At 40.1% G+C, this 23929-nt stretch overlaps 1 protein-coding gene across 1 annotated transcript in view; it reads right to left on the reverse strand.

Annotated features, from left to right (window-relative positions):
- The window catches only part of igf1rb (insulin-like growth factor 1b receptor), a 57071-nt gene that overhangs the window by 12548 nt on the left and 20594 nt on the right, over positions 1-23929 (reverse strand). The window contains exons 3-10 of the mRNA XM_067595738.1: positions 7766-8069; positions 7220-7356; positions 6474-6618; positions 5340-5548; positions 4957-5083; positions 3821-4056; positions 1756-1923; positions 1460-1667 (exon numbers count right to left, since the gene is read on the reverse strand). Of these exons, the coding sequence (XP_067451839.1) occupies positions 1460-1667; positions 1756-1923; positions 3821-4056; positions 4957-5083; positions 5340-5548; positions 6474-6618; positions 7220-7356; positions 7766-8069 (1534 nt within the window). The remainder of the gene's footprint in view (positions 1-1459; positions 1668-1755; positions 1924-3820; positions 4057-4956; positions 5084-5339; positions 5549-6473; positions 6619-7219; positions 7357-7765; positions 8070-23929) is intronic.

Genomic DNA, 23929 nt, shown 5'->3' on the forward strand with positions numbered 1-23929 from the left:
CAAATTGAAAATAAAAAATGTAATATTCAGCATTACATATGACTGTAACAAGCTGCAGGAACTGTTGAAGCAGAACTCAGAATGCTGATGTAAACCACAAGGACATCTTCTGCTGAAACCTGTGTCTGTGTGCTTTGTTGTTTGTTCTTCAGCTGTTTTGGTTCTCTGTTGATCCCAGAACTATTGGAAACCTTTCCTTGCTCAACCTTTCAGCCTATGAGTGGTTTGATTGTTTTCGTTGCCATTTGGCTTCAATTTCAGCCTCTGGGATGAAACTTGGTGGGCATATTCTAAATAGAATTACTGAACTGAGCTCAGAGGATTTTGTAGCGTTTGAACTGAAGTTATGCTATATGCCAATATGTGATATATCACACCAACTGCTACTAAATGTGATTGCAGAACTTCAAGATTTTACCAAGTTTTTCTTAAGCGTGTGTATTTAATTTGATGACATTTGGTTGAATGGATTCGAGATTCAAGATTCAAGATTTGAGATTCGAGTTTTTGACCTCAGTTAAGGCGCCAGGTGATGAGTACCAGGTTTTGCTTCATCTGGAACCGAATGTATACAAGTTCATCCTTTCAAGGGCTTTAACTAACTTTAATTTGTTAATTATTGCACTTTTATGAGGGCAACTCAACTATTGTAGACAGCTCACATCACTGTGCAAAAGTTGCTGGTGTCCTCCATCTCAGCAAATAAGAAGAGAGAAGAAAAAAAACAAACCAAAAAAACAACCCACAACTAAAAACCAATAGTTGTTCAGCACTACATGCTTCAACCACTAACTATCACACAAGTTCAGATACAGTCCAATTTACAATGTGGCATGGGTTTTTATGCTGTCAGGGTCTGAAGTAAGCTGAGAAGAAAGTGCTGGAAATGTAAATAAGTGCATCCGTCCATTTCCTTTGCTTCTGCAAAACATACTGAGAACTAATTAACATCAACTGGACCTGGCTTTGCACATATATGTGTGTGTGTGTGCGTGTCTAGAGGCAGAGGAAGAGAGAGATAATGTGATGCAGATGTCTGATTTAGGGAGTCGGGCCTGCTGCCTTGCACTTCACACAGAAGCCGAAACATAAATTAGAAAGGAGCCGAAAAGAGCTGTCCTTGTTTCATGTGTACTAAAATTGAAACGGGAATGACAAAGAAGACCAAAAAAGATCATATTGTCCTCCCTCTTTGGTCCACCTTCATGGGTCATTGGGTTTGTTTAGATAACTACAAAGCAAAACTATACAATGGCCAAACACTGTACAAAGTTACTGATCTGCACTGAAAGTTCACTGGAAAATTACTAAGATATTTAAGAAAAAAATGCGCATTAACGCAAAGAAAAATGCATTTTTTTTTGGTTTAGACAGAAGTGGGTTAAATATGATGTTTAGGTCTGCCATGACATAGCCACACTGGTGCCACATAATTAAATAATGATGACGAGGAGCTCACCTTGGTGTGAAAATGGAGTTATGTAAGAAGTTTTCAAAGACTTTTCGGTAGGATGCATCAGCAGCCTCAGCCTCCAGGTCTTCCACTGACTTGGGGCAAGGGCAACAGGGGCCTTTATCTGCCCCGTCGGGATCTGGCTTTGTGGGCTTGGTGTCCTCTTCCTGGTCTCCCACCCCTATGGCAGCAATCCTTATGGGGATCTTCAGCTCTGGAGGACGAGAAGGACGCATTGCATTGACATGTGTACTTTGTTTGTACTCCAGGGAACATCTAGCAGTAATGGTGTGTGTGGATACCTTTAGAGCAGTAGTTGTGCTGGTATAGCTCTCGATCTTCAGCTTGTTGCTGCCATCTGACCAGGTAGTATGTTTGGTTCCCATTTGGTGAGACAGGAGGTGACCAACGCACCACCAACTGGGTAGAAGAGTTAGAGTAGGCTCGCACATCCTGCGGCATGGAGGGAGCTGGGAGAGAGACAAACATTTTTTGCTATTTTATTATTGTCATCTCCCTGTGGCTGCTTCTTAAACCAGATTTCTGAGAACTTTTCTCTCTTTCAGGCTGAGATTTACAGTCTGCCAGTGCAGGCTGAGATTTACAGTCTGCCAGTGCAGATGTGATTTTCTGACATCACAGCACTGCTATGTCTTTACTGTGCAGCTGGATTTATTTAAAAGCACTCTTCCATTGCATCTAATCTAGAGCTGCAAAGCAGCTCTCACACTGTTATCTCCACTCTTTATTTATTTATTATTATTTTGTATTTTATCTACTTCTGTACAATTAGTCGTACAAACTTTGTTTAAACATCAAAACGTACATCTTCTTATGGAGATGTATGCTATTACAGTTTTTATTGTAACATGTTTTAGTGATTTTATATAATTTTTTAAAGTATTTAAATTTGTAATGGAATGTCTATAGGAGGAATGTTTTAAAGTTCATATCTCAAAAACTAAAATTGCTAAAGTATTCATACTTAATGGACAGATGTCCCATGTGGAAATGCTTAACATATTACAACATGGTACCTATAGCGGCACCATATGGTCAGTTATTTCGTGTTTTACATTTTGGCTAATAACTCATGAACCGTGAGGCACAGGAAAACAATTTTTGCAACCTGTGCTCCTGGGATGAAGGTGATTGAACTGATGAAGGCTATGCCCATTTGCACCTGAAAAAAAATTTCACCATTTTGTACTTTCTTGTAAACATATTTTTTGCTACTGTTGGCGCATATTTCATCTAATTTTTACCAAACTTGATACATACTTGGGGTGCAATGGATAACAAAACTCACGATTAGGATCGAATCATGGATTTGAATCATGGATCGGATCATTTTTCGGATCAGCAAACGAAAAAAAAAAGGGGGGGGGAGACAAAACTTTGTTTTCCATATATTCTGTAAAACACTTACAGCATGGAACTTTAGCCCATGGTCTTAAACGAAAACAACATTCAAGATGTCCAAAATATATGAAATATTCAAAGCTCAATTGTTAAATTAAATTGCAAAATAAAGCATGATACACATCATCAAAACTTGATGATAACTTACAAACATGAACACACGTCTTGTCCTGCAGCTTAGTCTGTGAACGAGCCACCAAACAAACATTAACCGGAGAAAAGTGCACCGCTAATGTCAGTTAGCAGCTAGATAGCTAATTAGCTGCTCAGCTGCAGCACATTAAACAGCGTGTAAAACTACCTGCGGATGTCACTATGGACCCGTTAGATGCTGGTTTGGTCGTTGCTCTTCTAAATCCCTCTTAGCGATGCGCTGTCTGTCTATGATTTGTACTTACAGCAGTTTGTTTACTTTATTTTAAGTGAGACATTAAATTCAGCAAAGTTATACAGACGGGAATGCTGAACAAGTCTGTAGCATTTGATGTAATTTCACCTGTGGGTGGTGCTACAACATTTTTTAAAAATTGCTGCAGTAGCAGCAGCTAACAGCTGGCAGTTCTCACATGCATTTTCTTCAGAAAAGGCAAATATTCTAGTTATCTCCATCTCTTTGAGTTGCAGCTGTGTGTATTTAAAGCCGACTTCCCCTCCATCTCCTTACACTATTTTTTGATTAAATCCAGAAATGCTACCACAATCCCACACCTACAGTATTCAGAGGATCGAGCAACAATGTGAACAGATCCTTTACCTGTGAGTAAATGTGTTCTGGTGTCATACTATTGGTTCAGTTAAAGAAAATCTCACTATTTGAGCATTTCTCTGTCATTTGAAATCATTCTAGGATCACAGTAATATTTGTTTTATTTACTATCAGAATGACATAGAGTTCTACCTCTGATCAGCTGTCACCTTGTTTACCTGTGAAGTTATCATATTTACCTGAAGGGCTGGTGCGGATGTAGACCACCTTGCTCTTGGCGCCTGGCATATGTTTGTCCTCCACCATGAGTGTGATAGCTTTAACAAAGACAGCATACTGTGTCCATGGCTTCAGGTTTGACAGCAGAACACCAGGGTCTGAGTCCTTGTCCTGCCTCAACTCCACATCCACCATGTTCCAGCTGTTGGAGCCACACCCATCCTGCCCCTCAAACTCTGTGATGTTCTGGTATGGCCTGGGAACAGGAAGGATAGTGTCGGAGGCTGATGAATAATCTCAAACTTTTTGTTAATTATATATACATATATATCTGCTATACACACACACATTATATATATATATATATATATATATATATATATATATATATATATATATGTGTACACATAATTGATATACACCTGTTTATTCTTGTGTTTGCAATATTACTGATGAAAGAAACCCTAAGCTGTATTAGAAAACACTAATTAGAGATTTGAGATTTTTTTTTTTTGCTTTATATATTTAAAGTCCTGTCAATGAATCTGATTGTGAGCTTCCACTGAATCACTGATTGTGCCTTTAAACAAGTCAATCGTAAACTGGAAGATTTAAAGGACCAGTGTGTAAGATTTAGTGGCATCTAGCAGTGAGGTTGCAGATTGCAACCAATTGAATACACCTCCCCTCACACTCCTCTTCCAAGCATGGAGGAGAACCTGCGTTGGCCGCGAAACCACAAAAAACGTGAAAGGCCCTCTCTAGAGCCAGTGTTTGGTTTGTCTGTTCTGGGCTACTGTAGAAACATGGCGGTGCAACATGGCAGCCTCCATGGAAGAGGACCTGCTCCCTATGTAGATATAAAGGGCTAATTCTAAGGTAACAAAAACACAACAATTCTTATTTTCAGGTGATTATGCACTAATGAAAACATACTTATGAATATTATATTCCAGAGAACAGAAGGGACTGGAGCACACTGATTAATTTTAACTGTGCAAACAGACTAACATTTCGACATCTGCTAGATGTCACTAAATTCTACACACTGCACCTTTCAGTTTTAAACCCAGCAGTTTTATCACTGCTATGATCAGTCGTACTCTGCCCAGGGCAGGAGACAGCTAATGACTGGGGCTGTTGTGAGGAAACCTACGCCTCCTTGTAGTAGACGATAAAGCTGATGAGGTCTCGGTAGTCGGGAGGGCGGTAGCGCTGCCAGGTCAGTTTGATCCTCGTACTGCTGGTGCTGTTGGACTTAAACTTTAGGATAGTGCTTTCACCTGTGGGAGACAAGGGTGAGGGAGTTAGTTAAAAGAGAGCATAGTTAAAACCAAAGCACTTCAATCTGCCTCTTTTAAAATCTATAGCAATTAGTGTTGTTTACTTAGTGCAGTAATTACTGACACGTGTAACAGAACAAAAGCCCTCTAACAGACCTGGAGGAGGTGTTTGCATAGTAATCTACTCCTGTGCATGTACTGGACACAGCAATTATCATTTTTGTGGTTTTCGGACTGAAGCCCGTTTGATCCTTACAGCTGGCTCTGTCGCCGTTGTTTCGGAAATCGCTCTCATCGAAGCGGCCCTGGATGCCCGTCTTCTCCCACATCTTGCGGATCTCGGATGTGCAGAGCTTTGGGTTGGCTCTGAAGAACAGCTTTCCTGCCTTGATGGTGAGGTTGTGCTGCTTCCAGTCCCAAAGGTACTGGAGCTGCTGGTTGTCAAATGCCGAGAAGGCATACATGCTAGAGGGCAGAAGGAAGAGAGGAATGATAGTTAAACAATGTGCTCCCTCATTCATTGTATAATGTTTCTGTGTTGGTTTATTGTGTGTGTGGTGATTTATGCCACGCTGAGGGCCAACTTGCCCATCATAGACAATGCCTTATTTTTCAGTGCATGATGGAAAACAGCACAATGAGGTGTCACACAAAGAGAGTATATATGAGTATAAAGACCTATATAGCTGCTAGTCCGTTTCTATAAGGGGAAGCTATGCTAATGAACAAAGAGTAGCAGAGTAGTATACTCTTCCATTTTCAGCTGGTGGTTTAATGACCCAGTTAGATGCTAGAGGGAAATCAGACTAAGCAAGGAGTGATTGTTTTAGTTTAGTATTCAAGTTCAGTGAGGAGAGAGGAGAAGAGAGGTTTTTATGAGTCATTTGGTAACACCCAGACATCCAGTAATGACTGTAATGTGGACCTTGGGACAGTAAGACTCCTGTGAACTCAAGGAGAACAGAAGAAGGGGGGAGTGAAGGCCTCGCCGTGACCCTGAGAGAATCTTTCCTTGGGTTGTTGGGAGTTTTGCTGCATTCAAGGTCTTATAAAAAATGTCACATGTGCTTCAAGCAGTATAGTTACCTTTTCAGTGAAGAAAGAGTGACTCAATTGAGTTTTTTTAAACTTAAGTGATGATTTTACAGTTACTGACCCAAAACAGGTCAATCTGACTTTAAATACTTTCCAGTCTGCAACCTCGCAGTCAAAACATCAGTTAATGAACTGAGTGCTTTCCTTTCTTTCTCTCTCCATCCTGTGAACAACTCGGTGATGACCTTGACCAGAACACAAACGTTTCACAACGACTGAATTGAGAGCTATGAATTGTTGTGAATGTTTGTACATAAATATGTGTGTGTGTGTGTGTGTGTGTGTGTGGTCCTACTCGTCCAGAAGGTCTTCTCCATCGATGTATCTGAGGCTGCGGAGGAAGGCCAGGGAGCTCAGAGTGTGTGAGTGTCTGATCCGCACATAACCGGTCACTCTTTGGATCAAACCCGTAAAACTCTCCAACTCTGCCACCATGTTATCTAAAAACACACACACACAAAAACACACTACTTTTAATACTTACTATATTTGTCGACATGTCTTTTTAACTTTTTTTTATGTAAGTTCATATCTCTGTAACGGTTGGACTTGTAAAACTCAAAATCTTGCTTTTATAGTCCATGTTTAGCTCCCTCTTTTTGCGCCTTCTTCCTCATCAAACAATGTGCATTCATGATTTTTTTGTGCAAACATCAGGAAATGATAGAGTTCTCAGACTTTCCAGACCTTTAACAAGCTCTGGTCTAGTCTAATATTGACATCACTTCTGCATTTTGTAGAACAATTTCTGTTGTGTTTGGTAGCAGAACATTTCAGTAAAAAACATACTGTAACTGCACTGGTTGCCAGTGTTTATGAAATCCAAGTCCAGAGCTGCTGTAGAGAGAAATTTGAAATGTGGAACTAATGCCTTACAGAGCTATTGATGTCATCAGTCATGGTTTAACAGTATGTAACTGACAACACTTTTTAAATCTCCACACCAGCTGAGAAAGCGTAAGCTACACTGGCAGCAGCAGAATTAGCGTAGCTATGTTTAGTATTAACTGTAGTGTTGTTGCGGTACGTTGCAGTACTTACGGCCTCTGCGGATGTTGATGTGCAGGTTGCCTTTGATAACAGTGCAGCCTTTGAGAGACTGAGCGGCATCCATGGAGTCGATGACCTTCTCATCACATACTTTATCGCACAGACCATCACAGGCTGTACAGAACATACTGCAGACAGACGGAGAGAGATAGACGAGGCACTAAATGTACAGTGTCATCTCATTGACGTACGTTCATTTTCTAAACTCACTGAGTTCTCACCTGACCTTTCATTTTTAATTTCCATCCTTTATGTCAACGTTCCATAGTACCCACTAAATGACGTCAAGATTTAACCAGCAACTTTTATTATTTTAACACTCAACTAGAGGTTTATAATAGGATTAAAGATGGTTCACTGCCTCAAAAGTAACTGACTTGTAATTTATTGGAGCTGTAGTATTACATTCAGTTTTTGCCCAGATGAAATCTTAGCAGGGAAACTACGAGCAGGGTGTGGATCTGGTACAAATGTCAGGCCAACAATAAGAGTACCTCCACCCACCCAGCGGCTCGATTTCAGCCAACCTCATCTCACCTGTTGGGTGCGGTGCGTGTGTACCCAGACGGGCATTCGGACATGCACTCTCCACCGTGGATAATGAAGCTGTCGAAGTCAGGGAGGTGGACTTTGGAGCAAAGCTCAGCACTGATGCAGCGCCAGCCCTCGAACTTGTAGGTGCCTGGTGGGCAGTCGGCCACGCAGCGGCCTTGGTGGTAGTAGTGCACACATGCGGCACAGGCTGTGTCACTACCTGGGACTGTGCAGCTGCCCAGACACTGAGGGTGGCAGCACTCGCCGTTCGCTGTGCATGCTCGCCGTGCACACTTCTCTGGACATTCTGGCGGGGAGACAGAGAGAGGAAGTATTATACCAATGCAGGTGAGCCAAAATATGCATTTTTTTCCCACAGGATGTTACATTTTTTCTACAACGTAACTGACATTTATGAGACTTTAGGACATTTTCTTGCCCCTAAACCTGATTTGTTTTATTTGGTAGAATATCTGCTGAGATATACATATTTATATTTATATATTACAGCTGTGTTGTGCATACTTAGTGGACTGCATTAAAATGGTGAAGCAATCTGACAGCTGAATAGCTTTGCATCATGGAAATGTATTCAACACCAGAACTTTTCTTTACAGGAATAGTTCAACATTTTAAAACATATGGTTATTAGTTTTTTTTGCTGAGAGATAAATGAGAAGTAATAAATATGAAGCTAACACCCACAGTTGTTATCTAGCTAGCTTAGCACAAAGACTGAAAACAGTTAGTCTTGCTCTGTTCAAATAGATCTAAATCAACCTATCAACACCTCTAAGGCTCACCAATCTCTCTATCTCTCTTTTAAAATATTTTTGGGATATTTTATGCCTTTATTTGATAGCAACAGTAGAGACTTGACAGGAAATGAAAAGAGAAAGAGAGATGGGAAACAACATCCAGTGAAAGCTGGGATAGGCCATATCTTGTTTGTTTGATTTGTACAAAAACCAAAGTGTAAAAACTAGAGGTCTCAGGGCTGATACCGATTATTAGTAATCAAGGAGACAAATAACTGATACTAAGAACCAATATACATTTGCAGTCAAATTTTGGTGTCAAAATTTAGAACGCACAATTTTCATGCACAATTATGCTTCATTTATTACAGCAAAACAACCTTGGAAAGCCTTTAGTTGGTTTCAATTATTTAAATGCAGTGATGAAAAGTTGAGTAAGTACATTACTCAAGTACTTAATGTACAATTTTAAGGTACTTGTACTTTACCTAAGTATTTTCATTTTATTATTACTTTATACTTCCACTCCACTACATTTCAGAGGCAAATATGTTACTTTCTACTCCACTACATTTGTTTGACAGCTTTAGGTCCTTTTCAGATTAAAATTTTACATAAAATAACATAATGATGAGTTTATAAATTACAACACATGATTAAAGATCAAACCAGTGGTTCCCAAACTTTTTGGCTTGTGGCCCCTTCCAAAAAACAGTGTGTATTTGTGTCTCTTTGTCATGTTTCAGGTGTCTTTGAGTTGTTTGCAGTTCTATCAAAGAGACATTTCCCCTCACATGGTCTAACAGTCCGATTTTCTTCAAAACAAGTACTTTTACTTCAATACTTTAAGTAAATTGAGCTGGTAATACTTCTGTACTTTTACTTGAATAGGATTTTAAACGCAGGCCTTTCACTTGTAATGAAGTATTTACATTGTGATATTGATACTTTTACTTAAATAAAGGATCTGAGTACTTATTCCACCACAGTTTAAATGTTACATATCAACAAGATGTGATAGCAGGGAACCTGTCATTGAAAACTAGGCTACTGTATTACTAATGATTACTATAGCTGAATATGTACAATAGCAATAGAAGTGACTATTCAACTCTGACAGCTGTACACCATCTGTGCAGTCCGTGTATGGATTAACAGGCCTTAGATGCAGTTCCATTACGTCTAAAGTCTCTAACAACAATCCTGAGTCAGAGACAACTTCAAGATACACTTCAGTAACATTACTAGTAGTCGTGGGTTGAGACTGAGAGTATGACTGACCCTGGTAAGTGACGTGCAAGAAATAACCTTATAGCCTATTCATTTTTTTGCTGTAGTCAGGTGGCTAAATTATGGCTCAAATCTGTTGACGTTCGCTGTCGCATTCAAGTTAGCTCTACCAGACTACTACTGCTCCAGTCTGCAGATGCTTCTCTTCAGTGTTGATAGGCTATTACTCATGACGTGTAACCAATCAGATAGTGCTGTGAACAGGACATCGCTTGAGACCACAGAGTAGTGACTACAGACAGAGACGCAGCTGCATCAGAGCCAAAGTAGCGCATATCTGCAATCAGATAAAAAACAAAACAAAAACAAATTCCGATAATCATTAAAATATCATTTGAATATCAGATCCGATAACCGGCCAGGATGATAATCTGTCGACCCCTAGTAAAAATAACACATTGTGCTTTTACAGAGGGTTGTGTGCTGGACTATGCCTCGGCCAGGACCAGTCATTTACTGGAGTCGTGTCATCACTGTGAGGTTACCAGGCAACAAGTGGAGACTCCAGGAAATGACTGCGCCTGGCCAAGGAATAGTCCAGCACACAACCCCCCGTAAAACCACAATGCGGTGTTTGTACACTTTGTTTTTTATACGGATTAAATCAACAGGATATAAGGTGTTAATTAGTGAACAAGAAAGTAAACAAGTGTGTTTCCCAAAACTATTCCTTTATAGGTTTCCTATGATGTTCTGTATTGTGTCATGTTCTGTGATATGTTATTCAATATCTGTGTGTCAGTATAGATCTGGCACAGAACGAACAAATAGTTTTAAACATAATGTGGTACACCTGCAAAATACCAAATGTCAACAGCGAGCATTAGTATCCAGTTCTAATGTGATAATCTACAGAGAGGAATGTGGTGTTTTTAATAGCTGGCATACTTGGTGGGTTACAAAACAAAAAAAAAAAAAACAAAACTTGGAACTGGATCAGCATTTTAAAAAATGTCTTGATCACCCAGAAGCTGATTTAGCACATCAGTTCCAGGTATCACCAGCAATGCCTGCTTTAATGTCCCTGTTCTTGTCAATCATATATATCAAGCAAGAAAAACATAACTTTGCCCCAAAGTAAAGGAGCATTTCCCTGATTTTGCAAACATCAGAGTGTGATAAACACAACCAGTCAGTCCTCAGTCTGATTTAGACTCATGACGCTATTGGCTACAGTCCCAAACAAATGATTTGCATTTACTGGAGAGTGACAAACAACACACATGCAGAAGCATGCACAATCATACACATTATCTCTCTGAGCCCAGATTAGTGTATGTAAAACACCAAAAAAAAAAGGCGGTGAGGAGAATGTGTATGCTGCTTCAAATCAACCAAATTCTTTTTGTCTTAAAAATGTAAATACAGCTTATAAAACCATGTCGAACAAACAGCCTGTCAGAGGTTTTGTCTAACACAGCTGTTTACTGGGTGGGCTGTAGTGCAGTCTGGGGTCATCCCAGATCCACAGTGACAAAAGCCTCTCCGCTCCGGGTTTTCCACCGAGCACTGCTGCAAATAACTCTTCCAGTTGCTGTGGTGCCCCTCTAAATGAGAGGATATTTTAACTGATGATAGGAAAAACTGATTGAGGAGCTCCAGGAGAAAAACACTGGACTGACCTACGTATAGAACATAGCCACACCTTGTGGTGGCCTTTGTCTCTACAGAAGGGGTTTTTAAATCTAGCATGATGCACTAACGCTGTTCATTTCACTAGCTGACACACAGCTTCAAGTTAAGCATCCAGCCTGAACCCAGCTTTACTACTAGCAGGAGCTCATTGGTTCAACATAACAGCACAAACAGAGAAAGCAGCTGATTGGTTCGTACTGACTCTACAAACTGCCTGCCACACTGTAAACCACTGCTTGAAATTATTTGTGTGTGTTAGTGAGTATGTGTTCTGTAAGGCATAAACAAAGAGACAGGACCATCTGAACCAGAAACAACTTGATGAACACAAAACTGTAATTATGATTATGTCATCCACCTAGGATAGCCAGAGGCTGTTTAAAAATAAAACAAACAAAGTCAAGTTATGGGAAATGATGTGCTGTTTATAGGACGCTGAGTGATAAAACACTGTGACGCCTTTCAACATGTTGCTTCCACCAACTCAGTCCACTGCTCTGTACACGGACTACTTTTACATGCACACTAATATTCCACTATTATTCTGAATATGACAATATTCCAAATTTGATACGGGTCATATAAACAGCATATGGATGTTCCAAATTAGGCCTTATTCCAAACTTAGCATCTTCCGATTAAGACATGCCGATATTATTCGGGTTTTAGGAGCATTCGTTGGACATGTATACAGTACATTCAAAATATGCGTCTCAAATGTGGTTTTTACTGCGGTTTGCAACACATGGCCTCTTGCCTGTTTATGGTTGGAAGGGAAAACATTTTGGGAGACTTGGATATCAACAGGTTTTTGGATATGCACAAATATCGCAACGCCAACCTTTTCAAGAAGGTTGTTGAACGAATGAAAGAGGGAGGCTGTGTTCTCACGGTCGAACAAGTCCGCCAATGGTGGAAAATTTTGAAAAAATCCTATTTTGATGCAAAGAAGCAGCAGCAGCACAAGCGGCTCCAGCCATTCCGCTTTTCCATATTTTTATGTGAAAAACGGAGTATGCACGGCTGCATGTTAATGGGAAAATTAGTGGAATATTTATTTTCATAAATGTAAACAGCTTAGTAGGAATATTATCTTTTTTGGAATAAGGGCAAAAAATTGAATATTTTGTGCATGTAAACGTAGTCACTGAACACACCAGGCCAGAGATGCCAACTGCTGCTCCTCTTATTTATATTTCAATAATTTATCCACAATAACTCCAACATAAATAGTTCAGTCAGTATATTTGAGGCATGTACTTGTTTTAATACTGTTTTCAGAATGGTTAACTGATGCTGAAAGATCTGGACACTGACTCTAAGGCTGTTTGAAGTACAGCATCCAAAAACAGATGTCAAATTGGAGTAGGAAGTCACTCCCCAGGCCAAAAACACTTCAGAAAGGTTCCAACCATCTGCCTGGTGTTTTAACTCGCCAATTTTTAGTTCAAAACTTAAGGAAGTGTGTTTTTCAGGAAACATGGCTGCCATAAAATGCAATTGTGTGCTTCAACACAAGATGTCTTTTAGTATGCAACTTGGGGGTTAATGCTTAAACATATCAGGGTTTCTGCCAGCGTACTGCAGGCCCCGCGGCCTGCCAGGCCTAAGTTGACCCCCCACCAGTATTACAATTTAACTGGTGTTTCTGATTATCTGGTGAGATTTGCGTGCCTGAGACAGATGTGTCGTAGGCGTGGCTTGTTAGGACCCATTGTTGACCAACCAGGAAATAAACATTTTGTTTACTTCACCTCTAACGGATCATGGATGTATTTCTCTACATTACGTTCTCTTCTCTGTCTTTTGAAACATTGCAATAGAAAGAGTTTACTGGAACATTCATTTTGGTCTCAACAAAAATACATGGGGAAATACATTGGGAACCAACCCACTGGACCGCTGAACGTTATGTTGTATCACCACTATACTTAAAAAGTATACCATGGAGACATCAAGGCAACAGGAGAGACATTAAACCACGAGTCCCAGTGCTAACTGTGACATTAACATTACTAGATGCTTTACAGTAATAAAACCTGAATGCTTTTAAAAACATTTGTGTGAACTTAGTCACCTTAGTCTAGATACTGGAAAGCTAGAGTGAATTGTGGTTTTATATGATATAACCAAACAATATAATGCTAGAATCACGTCATGTAAGCGCCCCAGTAGCTGAATGGTCGCTGCACATGCCACGAAACTGCAACTTCCATGGTAAAACTCCAGCCAGGGACCCTTGTTTCCTGTCTGTAGCTTTACAAGCAATACTGGCTGACTTCTACATCTTCATCATTGAAACCAATCAAATAGTTGACATAACAGCACAGGCAACCCACCAACTCTAGCATAAAAAAGTAAAGGAAAAGATAACAATGGTGCCAATCCTACTGATTCACATTAACAACATGACCAAACTCAAGCTCAAATGTGCAGCGCAGCTTTGTGTTTTCTTACATAGTAGCTAGGGTGACCCAATAATGTGACATGTTATAAGGAAAGACAACAGTACTGATCAGTAGTGATTGTATTTAAAACCATGCAGTGTGGTTATCCAATTTCGGTTCCTGTTTGCAAAATGAAAGCTGACAGTTATGTCAAAATGGATGAATGACTGTGCTGAATAGTGTAGAATATTGTGGTAAGAGACATAAATGTCTGCAGCCTTTCATACAAGTCATGATCAATAGCAGATAAATCACAAGCTAATCTGTGCGTTTCACACTTGGCCTATGCTAACGTTACTTCCAGCAAGCTCCCTACTACGTTCAAGCCGAGTATGAGATACATGTAACATTACGTTTCACTTGTACGCTCTGTTAAACGGTCCTCAAATCCACTTGACATCAGATTAATCATGACATATAATACTAACAACAACAGCGATTAATTGAAGCATTTTATTGACGCAATTCCTTCCAGTGAAACTATAGGGCCCTACCTTAATGCTACCATCAATCTGTTGCTGGTCTGCACCGGGCCCCCATCAAAAAAGACACTTGCCACTGGGCCTAACAATTTTTCAGGGAGAAACCCTGCATATTATTTACAAACAATTACAAAAATTCTGCACCTTCCATGTGTTCATACAGTCTCATTGTAGGACATTATGTTTATTCACTAGCTTCTTATTAACAGCAATTTCACACTTAAAACAAACAGCATGGATGCCAATTTGGACTAAACCCAAATTGACTGGACAAATGTTATATTGTAAATGCACAGTATTTTCTAACCCTCACACAACCAGTTCTGTAATCTTACAACCATGATGTGGATGCTCGCAAGTCACTGGGATGTGGGAATCTTTCCCGTCTTTATCATCCATCTTATATGAAGGAATGCAGCTTTAAAACAGTGCACATTTACACATTTTGGGTTCATGTAAATGACTGAGCCAAATACCAATGTATTTATATGTTTTACAAGCTTCCAAGACAGAGTTACAGATGGAAAAGTGGCCATTTTAAAGGGGACCTATTATGCTCATTTCCAGCCCTATCTTTTTTTATTCTGGGACTCCACTAGAGTAGCTTTGCATGATTAACAGTTCAAAAACCTCCTTATCCGTATCTTATACTGGCCCTTTATGCAGCCCATCAGTTCAGCCTTTCTCTGAAGCAGGCCATTTTGGATTCCCCTCCCCTCTGCACCCCTCCCAAAAAGCCCACTTTGTTCTGATTGGCCAGCTTCAGGAAGCTTCCACCGGCTCTCTGAGAGGGTTACAGAGGCAGCATAAACAAACTATAGTAGTCAGATTTTGCTTCTTGTTCTTAACTCAAAATATAAAACTTCTCAAATACATCCGTACTTGTTGGAGCCAAAATTCGATCTGAAATATACGAGTGGACAGCACAAACATCCAAAGCAACAAAGATTACAGCAGGATGTCTCTGTTTGGTAAGGCTCATTACCTGCTTATTGTGTGACATCTTTATTCTCTCTGTGTTCAGCTCTCAGTACTTTTGTAGCTTCTAATTGAATATCTGTGGTTTCAAGTTTAGTTTCTCTCTGTGTTCCTGTTTGTACTCTTAGATATCTGCCTTATTTTACTGTTTGCTGATCGCTTTCAGCATGTATTAGAGTTGTGTTAAGTTACTGCTGGTGAAAACCCAACATTTCCTGCTTTTGTTGCTTCAAATTAAAAGCTTTTAAATTACTTAATAAAAGGGAGACTTTTATTGTGAAGAAATTACAGGAAATGAAATGTGTTTATCCACAGTTTTAGCACAGCTTTGTTAGCAGTGCTACTCTTCTGAAAAAAACAGTCGACACAACAAGATCTGGAGATATTTGGAGCTCTTTGTTCAGCAGATCTGTTAGAGATAATGCAGGGAAGAATAGTACAAGCAGAAACAGCCACAGAAAGGCAATGATGTTCACGGAGCGGTGCAGTGAACTCCAACAGGAGCAGCTTACACACACACTGCAGCAGATGACCATATAAAGAAATCCGTCACAAGCCGACGTCTGTTCGGACTGAAAGTAGAAAAAAACGTTGGAAACAGAGCATTCAGAGCAGTCTGAAGCCGGTGCTTTTTGCTCGCAGGGATTACTTCTACCTATGTTTACCTCATTATTTGACACTTTGGCCACATTCAATATGAACATCTGACACTGTAACATTACATATATATGACTGAAAATAAGGAAAAGCACAAAAGGTCCCCTTTAAGCTACAGTCCCCCCAAAACTTTTATGATTTCGGTGCAACTACACAGCCTTTCAGCCCATGTTTTTCTGACCCAATACACAGTTTAATACTGATACTGACCGAATACACAATCTTCATTGCCAAAACTAACCCAGGTCAAGACATCTATACCAGCAATATCAACTGCAAACCAAAAATCAAATACAGTATCTGTGTGTTACCAGGCACTTTAAACACTATGAACACAAAGTTTCTGACAGTCACTCATTTTTCCTATTGGGTGACATGTGAATTCAGGAAGTTGGAGAAATCTGCTGTCCTTCCCATATGACAAGAATTCATCATCAGGCAGTGACCATGAGATGACCTTCCAGCCCGCCTCTTAACAGACACAAAAGCCAATCAGAACCTTCAGACTGTGTGGTCCCACCAACCATTCAGCAGGCTGTTTGTGCTCAGCAGGAGAGAACCAGTGCTGCATTTCTCTGGCACAGAATGTTCTTTCTCTGCTCTGAGCCCCTGCCACCCCCCAACAACGTCTCTCACACTCTGACCTCTGCAATGGGGTGATAGGAGCTGTGTCGGTAAGGTGTCATTTTGCAATGTGATAATGTACAGCCTCAAGCGTGTAGATAGCTGTGGGAGAAGGAAGAGATAATCTCAAGTTTGGCTCAGGCTGGAGAAGCTTGTCTACAGCCTCCTAAACACAACTCGCTGACAGACTGCCTGACCAGTAAAAGGTGGACACTGGTGGAGGGGTGAGATGGGTTTGTGTACTGTACATCAGCATTCCACAGGATGTGCGCAACATAATGGATACCAGCTTTTATCCTCAATCTTCTCCTTACTCCTCTTTCAGAGAGGTTGATACAGAGCTGCACTATGGGAGGATGTGGAGGAGTAGGAGCAAGGGGTAGAGGAGGAGAATGCGAAGGAGCTTGAGAACAGGAGGAAGTATAGAGGATGGATGAGGAAGAAGAGACTGGGCTGTGGGGATGAGGAAAAGAATAAACTACAGAAGGGGGAGATCTGAAAAAAGAGGAGGGGAAGAGGACATAGTTGAGGAAGAGGAGAGGGAAGAGGTTAAAGATGGAGATAAAGTGGAGGAAACAAAAAACACCATTTAACGTAGCATGTCTTTTCAAGAGCAACACACACACACAGACACACACACACACACACAGACACACATGACAGGGCTGCCAGCTGGGGGAGCCAGACAACACAAACTGCTGCTGCTATGCAGAACAAAGCTGGTAGTAAACAGAGACGAGCAAAGATTTAAAATACATGACACCGTATTTCAGTACTTGTATGCAATCCTGAAGAATTCAGATTATTCAATTTAAAAACATTTAGGTCTTCAAGATTAATAAGATAACAATCATGTACACTGATCAAATATAATGAGACCAATAAAAACCTGGTGTATTATACTGTATATAATACTGCATTGACATAACTCACCTGAATAAAGCATTGTGATTTATTACCGTTCAATTTTATTTATGTATTGATACATTTTTCCCCAATTAAAATGGTTTTTTTTGTTTTGTTTTGTTTTTTTTGGCTGGCTAGCTTCTATAGTAGAGTGAGTATTAGTAGTGAGTATTTGTATTGTAATGTATTTAATATAATAATTCACTTACTGACATTTATTGACATGCAGTATTTTACTTAAATGTTTAAATCTTGCTGCTTTACATTTGTCACTGAGATAAAAGACACTGAAACTAAACTAGATTACTAATAAAATTGTTGTACTTTCAAGTAAACTAGGCTAAAGGTAATCAATTATCATTTGGATGTTCAGGTATTAAGTGAACTACTACAGTAACGTAGATGTCATGATGTTTTTGAATTCTCCCTGATAAAAATAGACCTGACAAATTGGTCAGGTTGTGCTTCCATATCTTATTAACCAGCAGCGCTTGGTTTAAAGAGGTTGTTAATCCACTGATTATGTTTAAATCATATTATCTCATTTCTATGTATTAGGAAGTTAAAGGGTGGGTTGTTGTTGTAGAGTTACAAGAGTTCAAACAGTCACAGTTCACCTTTTCCATTCTGCACACAAGCTATGGGATAAAGATCGCTGTTGTGGGTCAAAAAGCAGATACAGGGCTTCCAGGGAGACAGAAATACCAGCCCAGCAGGAAGGTATGCTGGGAAATTCACACCAGTCACCAGCCGAACAGCGGGAAAGTTTCTGGTTTGTTGCCTCCAAACTAATCTATTCTATCAGCCCCTTGTGCAAGTTACAAACATGTAGAATCAAACAGGACTTCATATACAGTCATATTTGATTCTAGCCATCTTGTTGGCTGGTTAAAAAATGAAAGCAGCAGGTGGACTGGTGGCCTGTTTTATCTCAGTTGATGAAGTATGAATTAAATGCCTTCCTAATTGTTAATCCTTGTTCTCAGCCCCCATGCTAGTGTGATAGGAACAGGATGTCCCACACAGACACACAGTTGCTGTGATGACGCTCCAGGCTTTAGCAGTGTATGCTACTCAGCAGCACAGGACAACAATAACAGGGCACGGCAGATGTCTAGACTGATGACAGCAGCTGATTCAAAAACACAGAGATCTATATTGGCTTCGATTCTAACAGCACTAACCAGATATTTACAATCAGTTCATATTTTAAAAAGTGGAGGTTCAACCCACAATAACAACTCAACAGTAACAGGTAATGTGCTTTTCTTTCATGCAAGTAAAGCTTTTAGCATTTTTTAAAATCTGATTAATAACTTCAGTCTTTGCCATGACAAAGAAGACTAAAAATAGGTCCACAAGAGTCCACCCACTTGCATTTGACAAGTTTTAGTCAAAATCAAACACTGTCAAAGCTGTCCGCTCTATGACTCGTCAGACAGTTCTTTAAATAACTTGATAATTTGATATGATCTGTGATTATAATTACAGAAAAAAAATATTCACACTTAGAATTGGAGAGGAGATGGTGGAGGCAATACCTCCTCTTTAAATTAACACTTAAAATAAAATGATTAAAAAAAACAAGCAAAAAAAGGGAAAAAAAATCAAACTTGTGATTTGGGCTATCTAAATAACTCTAACTTGGCTTAATTAGTAAGTGAGGTGGAAATTGCTGTAGTCAATATGGGGACTGTAATGTTTTTTTCCGTTAATTGTGTTGCCCTGGCGACAAAGACTGCCAGGAACAGGCCTCCGGGGCTCCCCCAACTTCCTGTATGATTTGGTTTTATAATTATCAGTCCCACAGTGGCAGGGTTGAACCATTACGCCTAAAATGACAGTGTAGGTGATGTTTTCGATATGATATAAACATGGTTATGAATTAAAAGACTAATCTGTTTTATGTATAATATAAATTATGTTTTACATCCTTTTCCCACCCTGTATTAACATCTTATGTCAACATAAATATCCTTCCTAATTACAGGTAGTTTCAAATTAAATGTTTCAGTAATGTCACTATGTCAATATTGTATCACTTCTGATTGTGGAAACTAAATTCCCAGTATACTATGATACATACACAGAGACTTTGATGTTGCAGGCTATGCTGTCATTGCAGGAATGTGTACTATAGCTGAGAGAGACAGTTACCCCTAAAACTAAAAGCCCCTCCTGGACCCAACTACCAGACAGACAGACAGAAATACTCTACAGCAGATATCTTAGTTTAGTCCCCATTGATTGTCTCATTCACTATCTTTGAAGTGAAATTACAGCAAAATCTACTCCGAACATAACATTCTGAAAATGAATATACTAACCACTCACTACTACCAAAAAACAAACCAGAACATGTGACTGTCTCTGACTGACCAGCAGATAGCAGAATATTGATCTGCACCATTTCATTCATCAACATTCAGCCTCATCCGCTGTACGTGTGCACTACAACTTTGACTCTCAGTCTGAACTCGGATGGATCGAACACAACTTGTCTGGCCCGGGTCATGCTGTAATTTAGCTGTCGTTTCTCTTTAATTCCTGCTTAATCAGGTTGGATTACATTTATGTTTTTTATTTACTTTCCCAAAATAGGAACATGTGAGACAGTCATTGTTACCAAATGTGCATCTGTTCCATGGCAATACATGAGAACTTCACAACACATACATGGCATCGGGGCCGGAATTAGATAAACAAGAAAACTGAGAAAAACAATTTCACAAAACAACAGAGGTGATTTATAACGCAACAAAAGTTTACAGTCAACACTACAAACTGGGGTAAGTGATGTTACCTGAGTCACTGATGTGAATCACTGAAGAGTGATTCGAGTGGGGAATTTTCCCCACCCTCTTCCCAAACTCCACACACTCCCTGCCCTCCCAGTGTGTTCCAGTATTCAGGCTGAATTAGGAAACAAACAGCACCAGTAAAGTCTCCTCAGACAGAACAACAACTTGATGATGGACAGAAAACACAACAATATGGCTGTGTTTCCAGTCTTATACAAAGCATGTTCTGTTCTGGCCAGACAGTCTGTCAGTGTGTAGGCCAGTCAGTGAATCAGTCATTCAGAAAAACAGTCAGTCAGTGGTGTGCCTGGTGTCTACAGGCTGCCTGGCGTCAGTAGAACAAGGATCTCCATTTATTGAGTTCATTCACTGCCTCTACATGGCTGACCAGCACTGACCTGTTCGTCTGTGAGCCTCCCAGCAGATACCGGACATCACAACTGGTCGATCAGTTCAGCTGCTCGAATGCATGACACAGCCACAGACATGACAACCTGCCAGTCAGTCCGGCCTGATAAACAAGCTGGTCACAAAGTGCTTTGAGCAGTAGAGGTGACAACAAAGAGTGAGCACACCATCAACCATAACAGACGTGTTTGCGGTTGGGCTGCCAAAATCCACCAACAATTGAAATCGCTAGATTCAAACAAAATGACACAATGTACCAGAGTTAGGGGCATTCTTTTAATTACGTAATCTTTGTGATCCATCTTGAGAAGATTCTCACAACACTCATCGATGAGAATCCACAATATTTCACAATTTATTTGGTAGCATTTGGGGAAATGTACTTGGAACCTGTGCGTCATTTAGAAGAAAACAATTACTGGAAACAGTGAAGAGGAGGTACAGTTTTCATTGGCTGGTGTCTTGTAGCTTTTTTGGATCCCAATTAGATGACTCGGACAGCCTCAATGGGTTCAGCTCCGATGAAATTAATAAATCAATCTTGTATAAGGTCTAGGTTAGTTAGCTCAACGTCGAGGCGGATACCTGGACAAGTACAGGCACTGTTCACATTAAGCACCAGCTGTTCGGTGCAGGTAAAGAACTGCACAGTGTTGCTGACAGGAATATCAAAAGTAATGCTGGATTTCCTCCTCCACTCCTCCCAGTGTGAGGAGGCGTCCCAAAGGACATGTGTGGTCTGAAGCTTCCTGTTGATAATTACAGTCTGTTCAAAGGGAAAAACACTAACAGAGGTGAAGCGCTCTCAGAATATCATTCCTGTTAGTGATGGACATTCTAGCTCTATAAGAGGGGATTCACACGGAGCTGTGAAGATCCTACTGCCTGTCAGCTCATCACATCACACCAAGGTGAACAGTAATTCCTGAGACTGACGTATGGAATCTCAGTTTAATGTCTGCGGGTTGGTCTGACAGCATAAACATACAGGTTAATATCTGTACTGCCACACAGTACCTGACTGTGTCTGTCCTGGCATTCATTGTAGTTTGGGAAACTTTTAATGTTCACTGTCTGCATTAAAACACCAGCATTCCCTGATTTAAGCACACATGTTTTAGAAAAGCTGTTTTTGGGTGTGAAAACGCTGGCATATTGTGATCAGAAGGTATAACAAGATAACGAAAGATGCCCAGCTTGATTTAGTGTGAATATAGCAAGACATCTGTATCTAGATCTCTGTAGGTATGGGAACATTGCTAAAAAGTACTGGCGAGAAGATTAAATACAAACCAGCAAACCCAGTCTGAAATGTTATCAGACACAAAGATACAAGATGGCAGTTTATTCTCCACTTTTTCTCCTAACTTTGGATTGTCCTTCCCTTGGATTACAGATCTTGTCATTGTTATCTCCACTGCTGGTCTGGTGAGGGTGTAGCAAGTAAACAGACATGTGTTACCATGGTGCCTCCAACCCCTTCTTTTCACCAGCCAGCAAGGAGGTGAAACAGGAAAGCGTGACATGCATGAAGTTGCATGACCCCTCCCACCTCCATGCAGGTGCCCAAACAAACCAGTATAAGTTGCTGGTGCAGCAAAAAGGAACAATCCTTCACTGGTTTCCCATATGCAAACTCTCTACTCTCAGTTCTTCAGACTCTACCAATCATGATCTATTTGTGATTCTAGCCACAGACACTGTTTTGTGGAGGTTCAGACAAAAAGGCAGAGACATGTGGAACTGTCTGGCTGTTTATGAGCACTAAGTTGTGTCTCACACTCTATGATTCAGGATTATATTATGTAAACAATGTTCAAGTTTGGTGACCATACAAGGCAAGGAATCAAATATTTAAATAACCCTCTTTGATGACAACCAGAAACCTTTTTACATACACTTTAAACAGCAACTTTTCTCCATTAATTCTATCAACTCACCACTCCTTCATGTTACAGGAGCAATGAGAAGTCAAGGCTTATCAGCCACTCCAAAACACAGCTTGTTGGCAAATCATAATCCTTGTAATTACCTTACAGTCAAAGCATATGAAACTACACTGGAAAAATATTCTGTTTAAGCTAGCCTAAACAGAGCCAACAGTTAACCTTGTGGAACTTGTTGGGAAAACACATCTGTCAGATCAGCTGACACTACAGGATAACTAAAGACAAAAGGAATTCCTGGCATCCCCCAGCTGACCTGGAAAAGACAAGACAAATCAAATGCTTTGGTCCCCGGAGCTCTAGACAGACCAGACAATAAAAAGGGTGGGTGAGGTTTACAAGGAGCTATCACATTAGCTGTGTCTTGATACCTGAAACTCCGTGATAAAGAAATCTAAGATTAAGACAGATATCATGACGGCTTCACCTGCAGGTACAACAATGGCTACAATAAGAGTCTTTCACTTCTGAGGGTTATACCTAGGTCACAAAACAAGACTGCTGTAATCTGACCCAATGCAGAAGGTTTGACCTTAACGAAAAGTCTACATGCTGTTCTGTACACTGTTGCAAAGGCACAAAGAGGAGGGCTCACACACATCAAGACAAGAAGCCCCAAAACTTTCACTGTAAATAAAATATATATAGAAGCTTGACACAAATGTAAACCGTGATGCGACATTAAAAGACCTCCCCTCATTTCTGTTGAAACATGGTTTTCATGGTTTCTGCTCAAAAGTGTAGCAAGAAATTTAAAATCTATTTTTAAAAATCTTAATGATTCCCACTTGTGTTGACACCCACCAACAACTCTCTCTCTCTCTCTCTCTCACACACACACGTACAGCACCAGAATGAGTTGTCTACATTCCTGAGTCTTTGTGTTTGTGTGTTTACTTGGCACGGGAAGACAGAAATATCTCTGGAATTTGATGGAAAGGATGGAAGAGGCAGAGTATAAGATTCTCTTTCACCTTGTGGCAGCCTGGCCTGGTTTGCTGCGCTAATGACCGACCTCTCTGGCAGCTTTAAAACATGTTGTGTAACTTATCACTACTAGACTTCAAGGCCTGGATGTACTATCAGTTGACCTAGCCTTCGGTTATAAGTAGAGATACTCAAAGGGTATACAATATATCCACCTTGTGTGAAGAAGGTGATGTATTAAATTCAGACTGGAAACCACAAGAGGTCAGTGAGAAATGATGCTTTTAAGGTTGGTAGCAAAATATTCT

The sequence above is a fragment of the Thunnus thynnus genome, chromosome 1 (assembly GCF_963924715.1).
Source record: "Thunnus thynnus chromosome 1, fThuThy2.1, whole genome shotgun sequence".
Taxonomy (NCBI): Eukaryota; Metazoa; Chordata; class Actinopteri; order Scombriformes; family Scombridae; genus Thunnus; species Thunnus thynnus.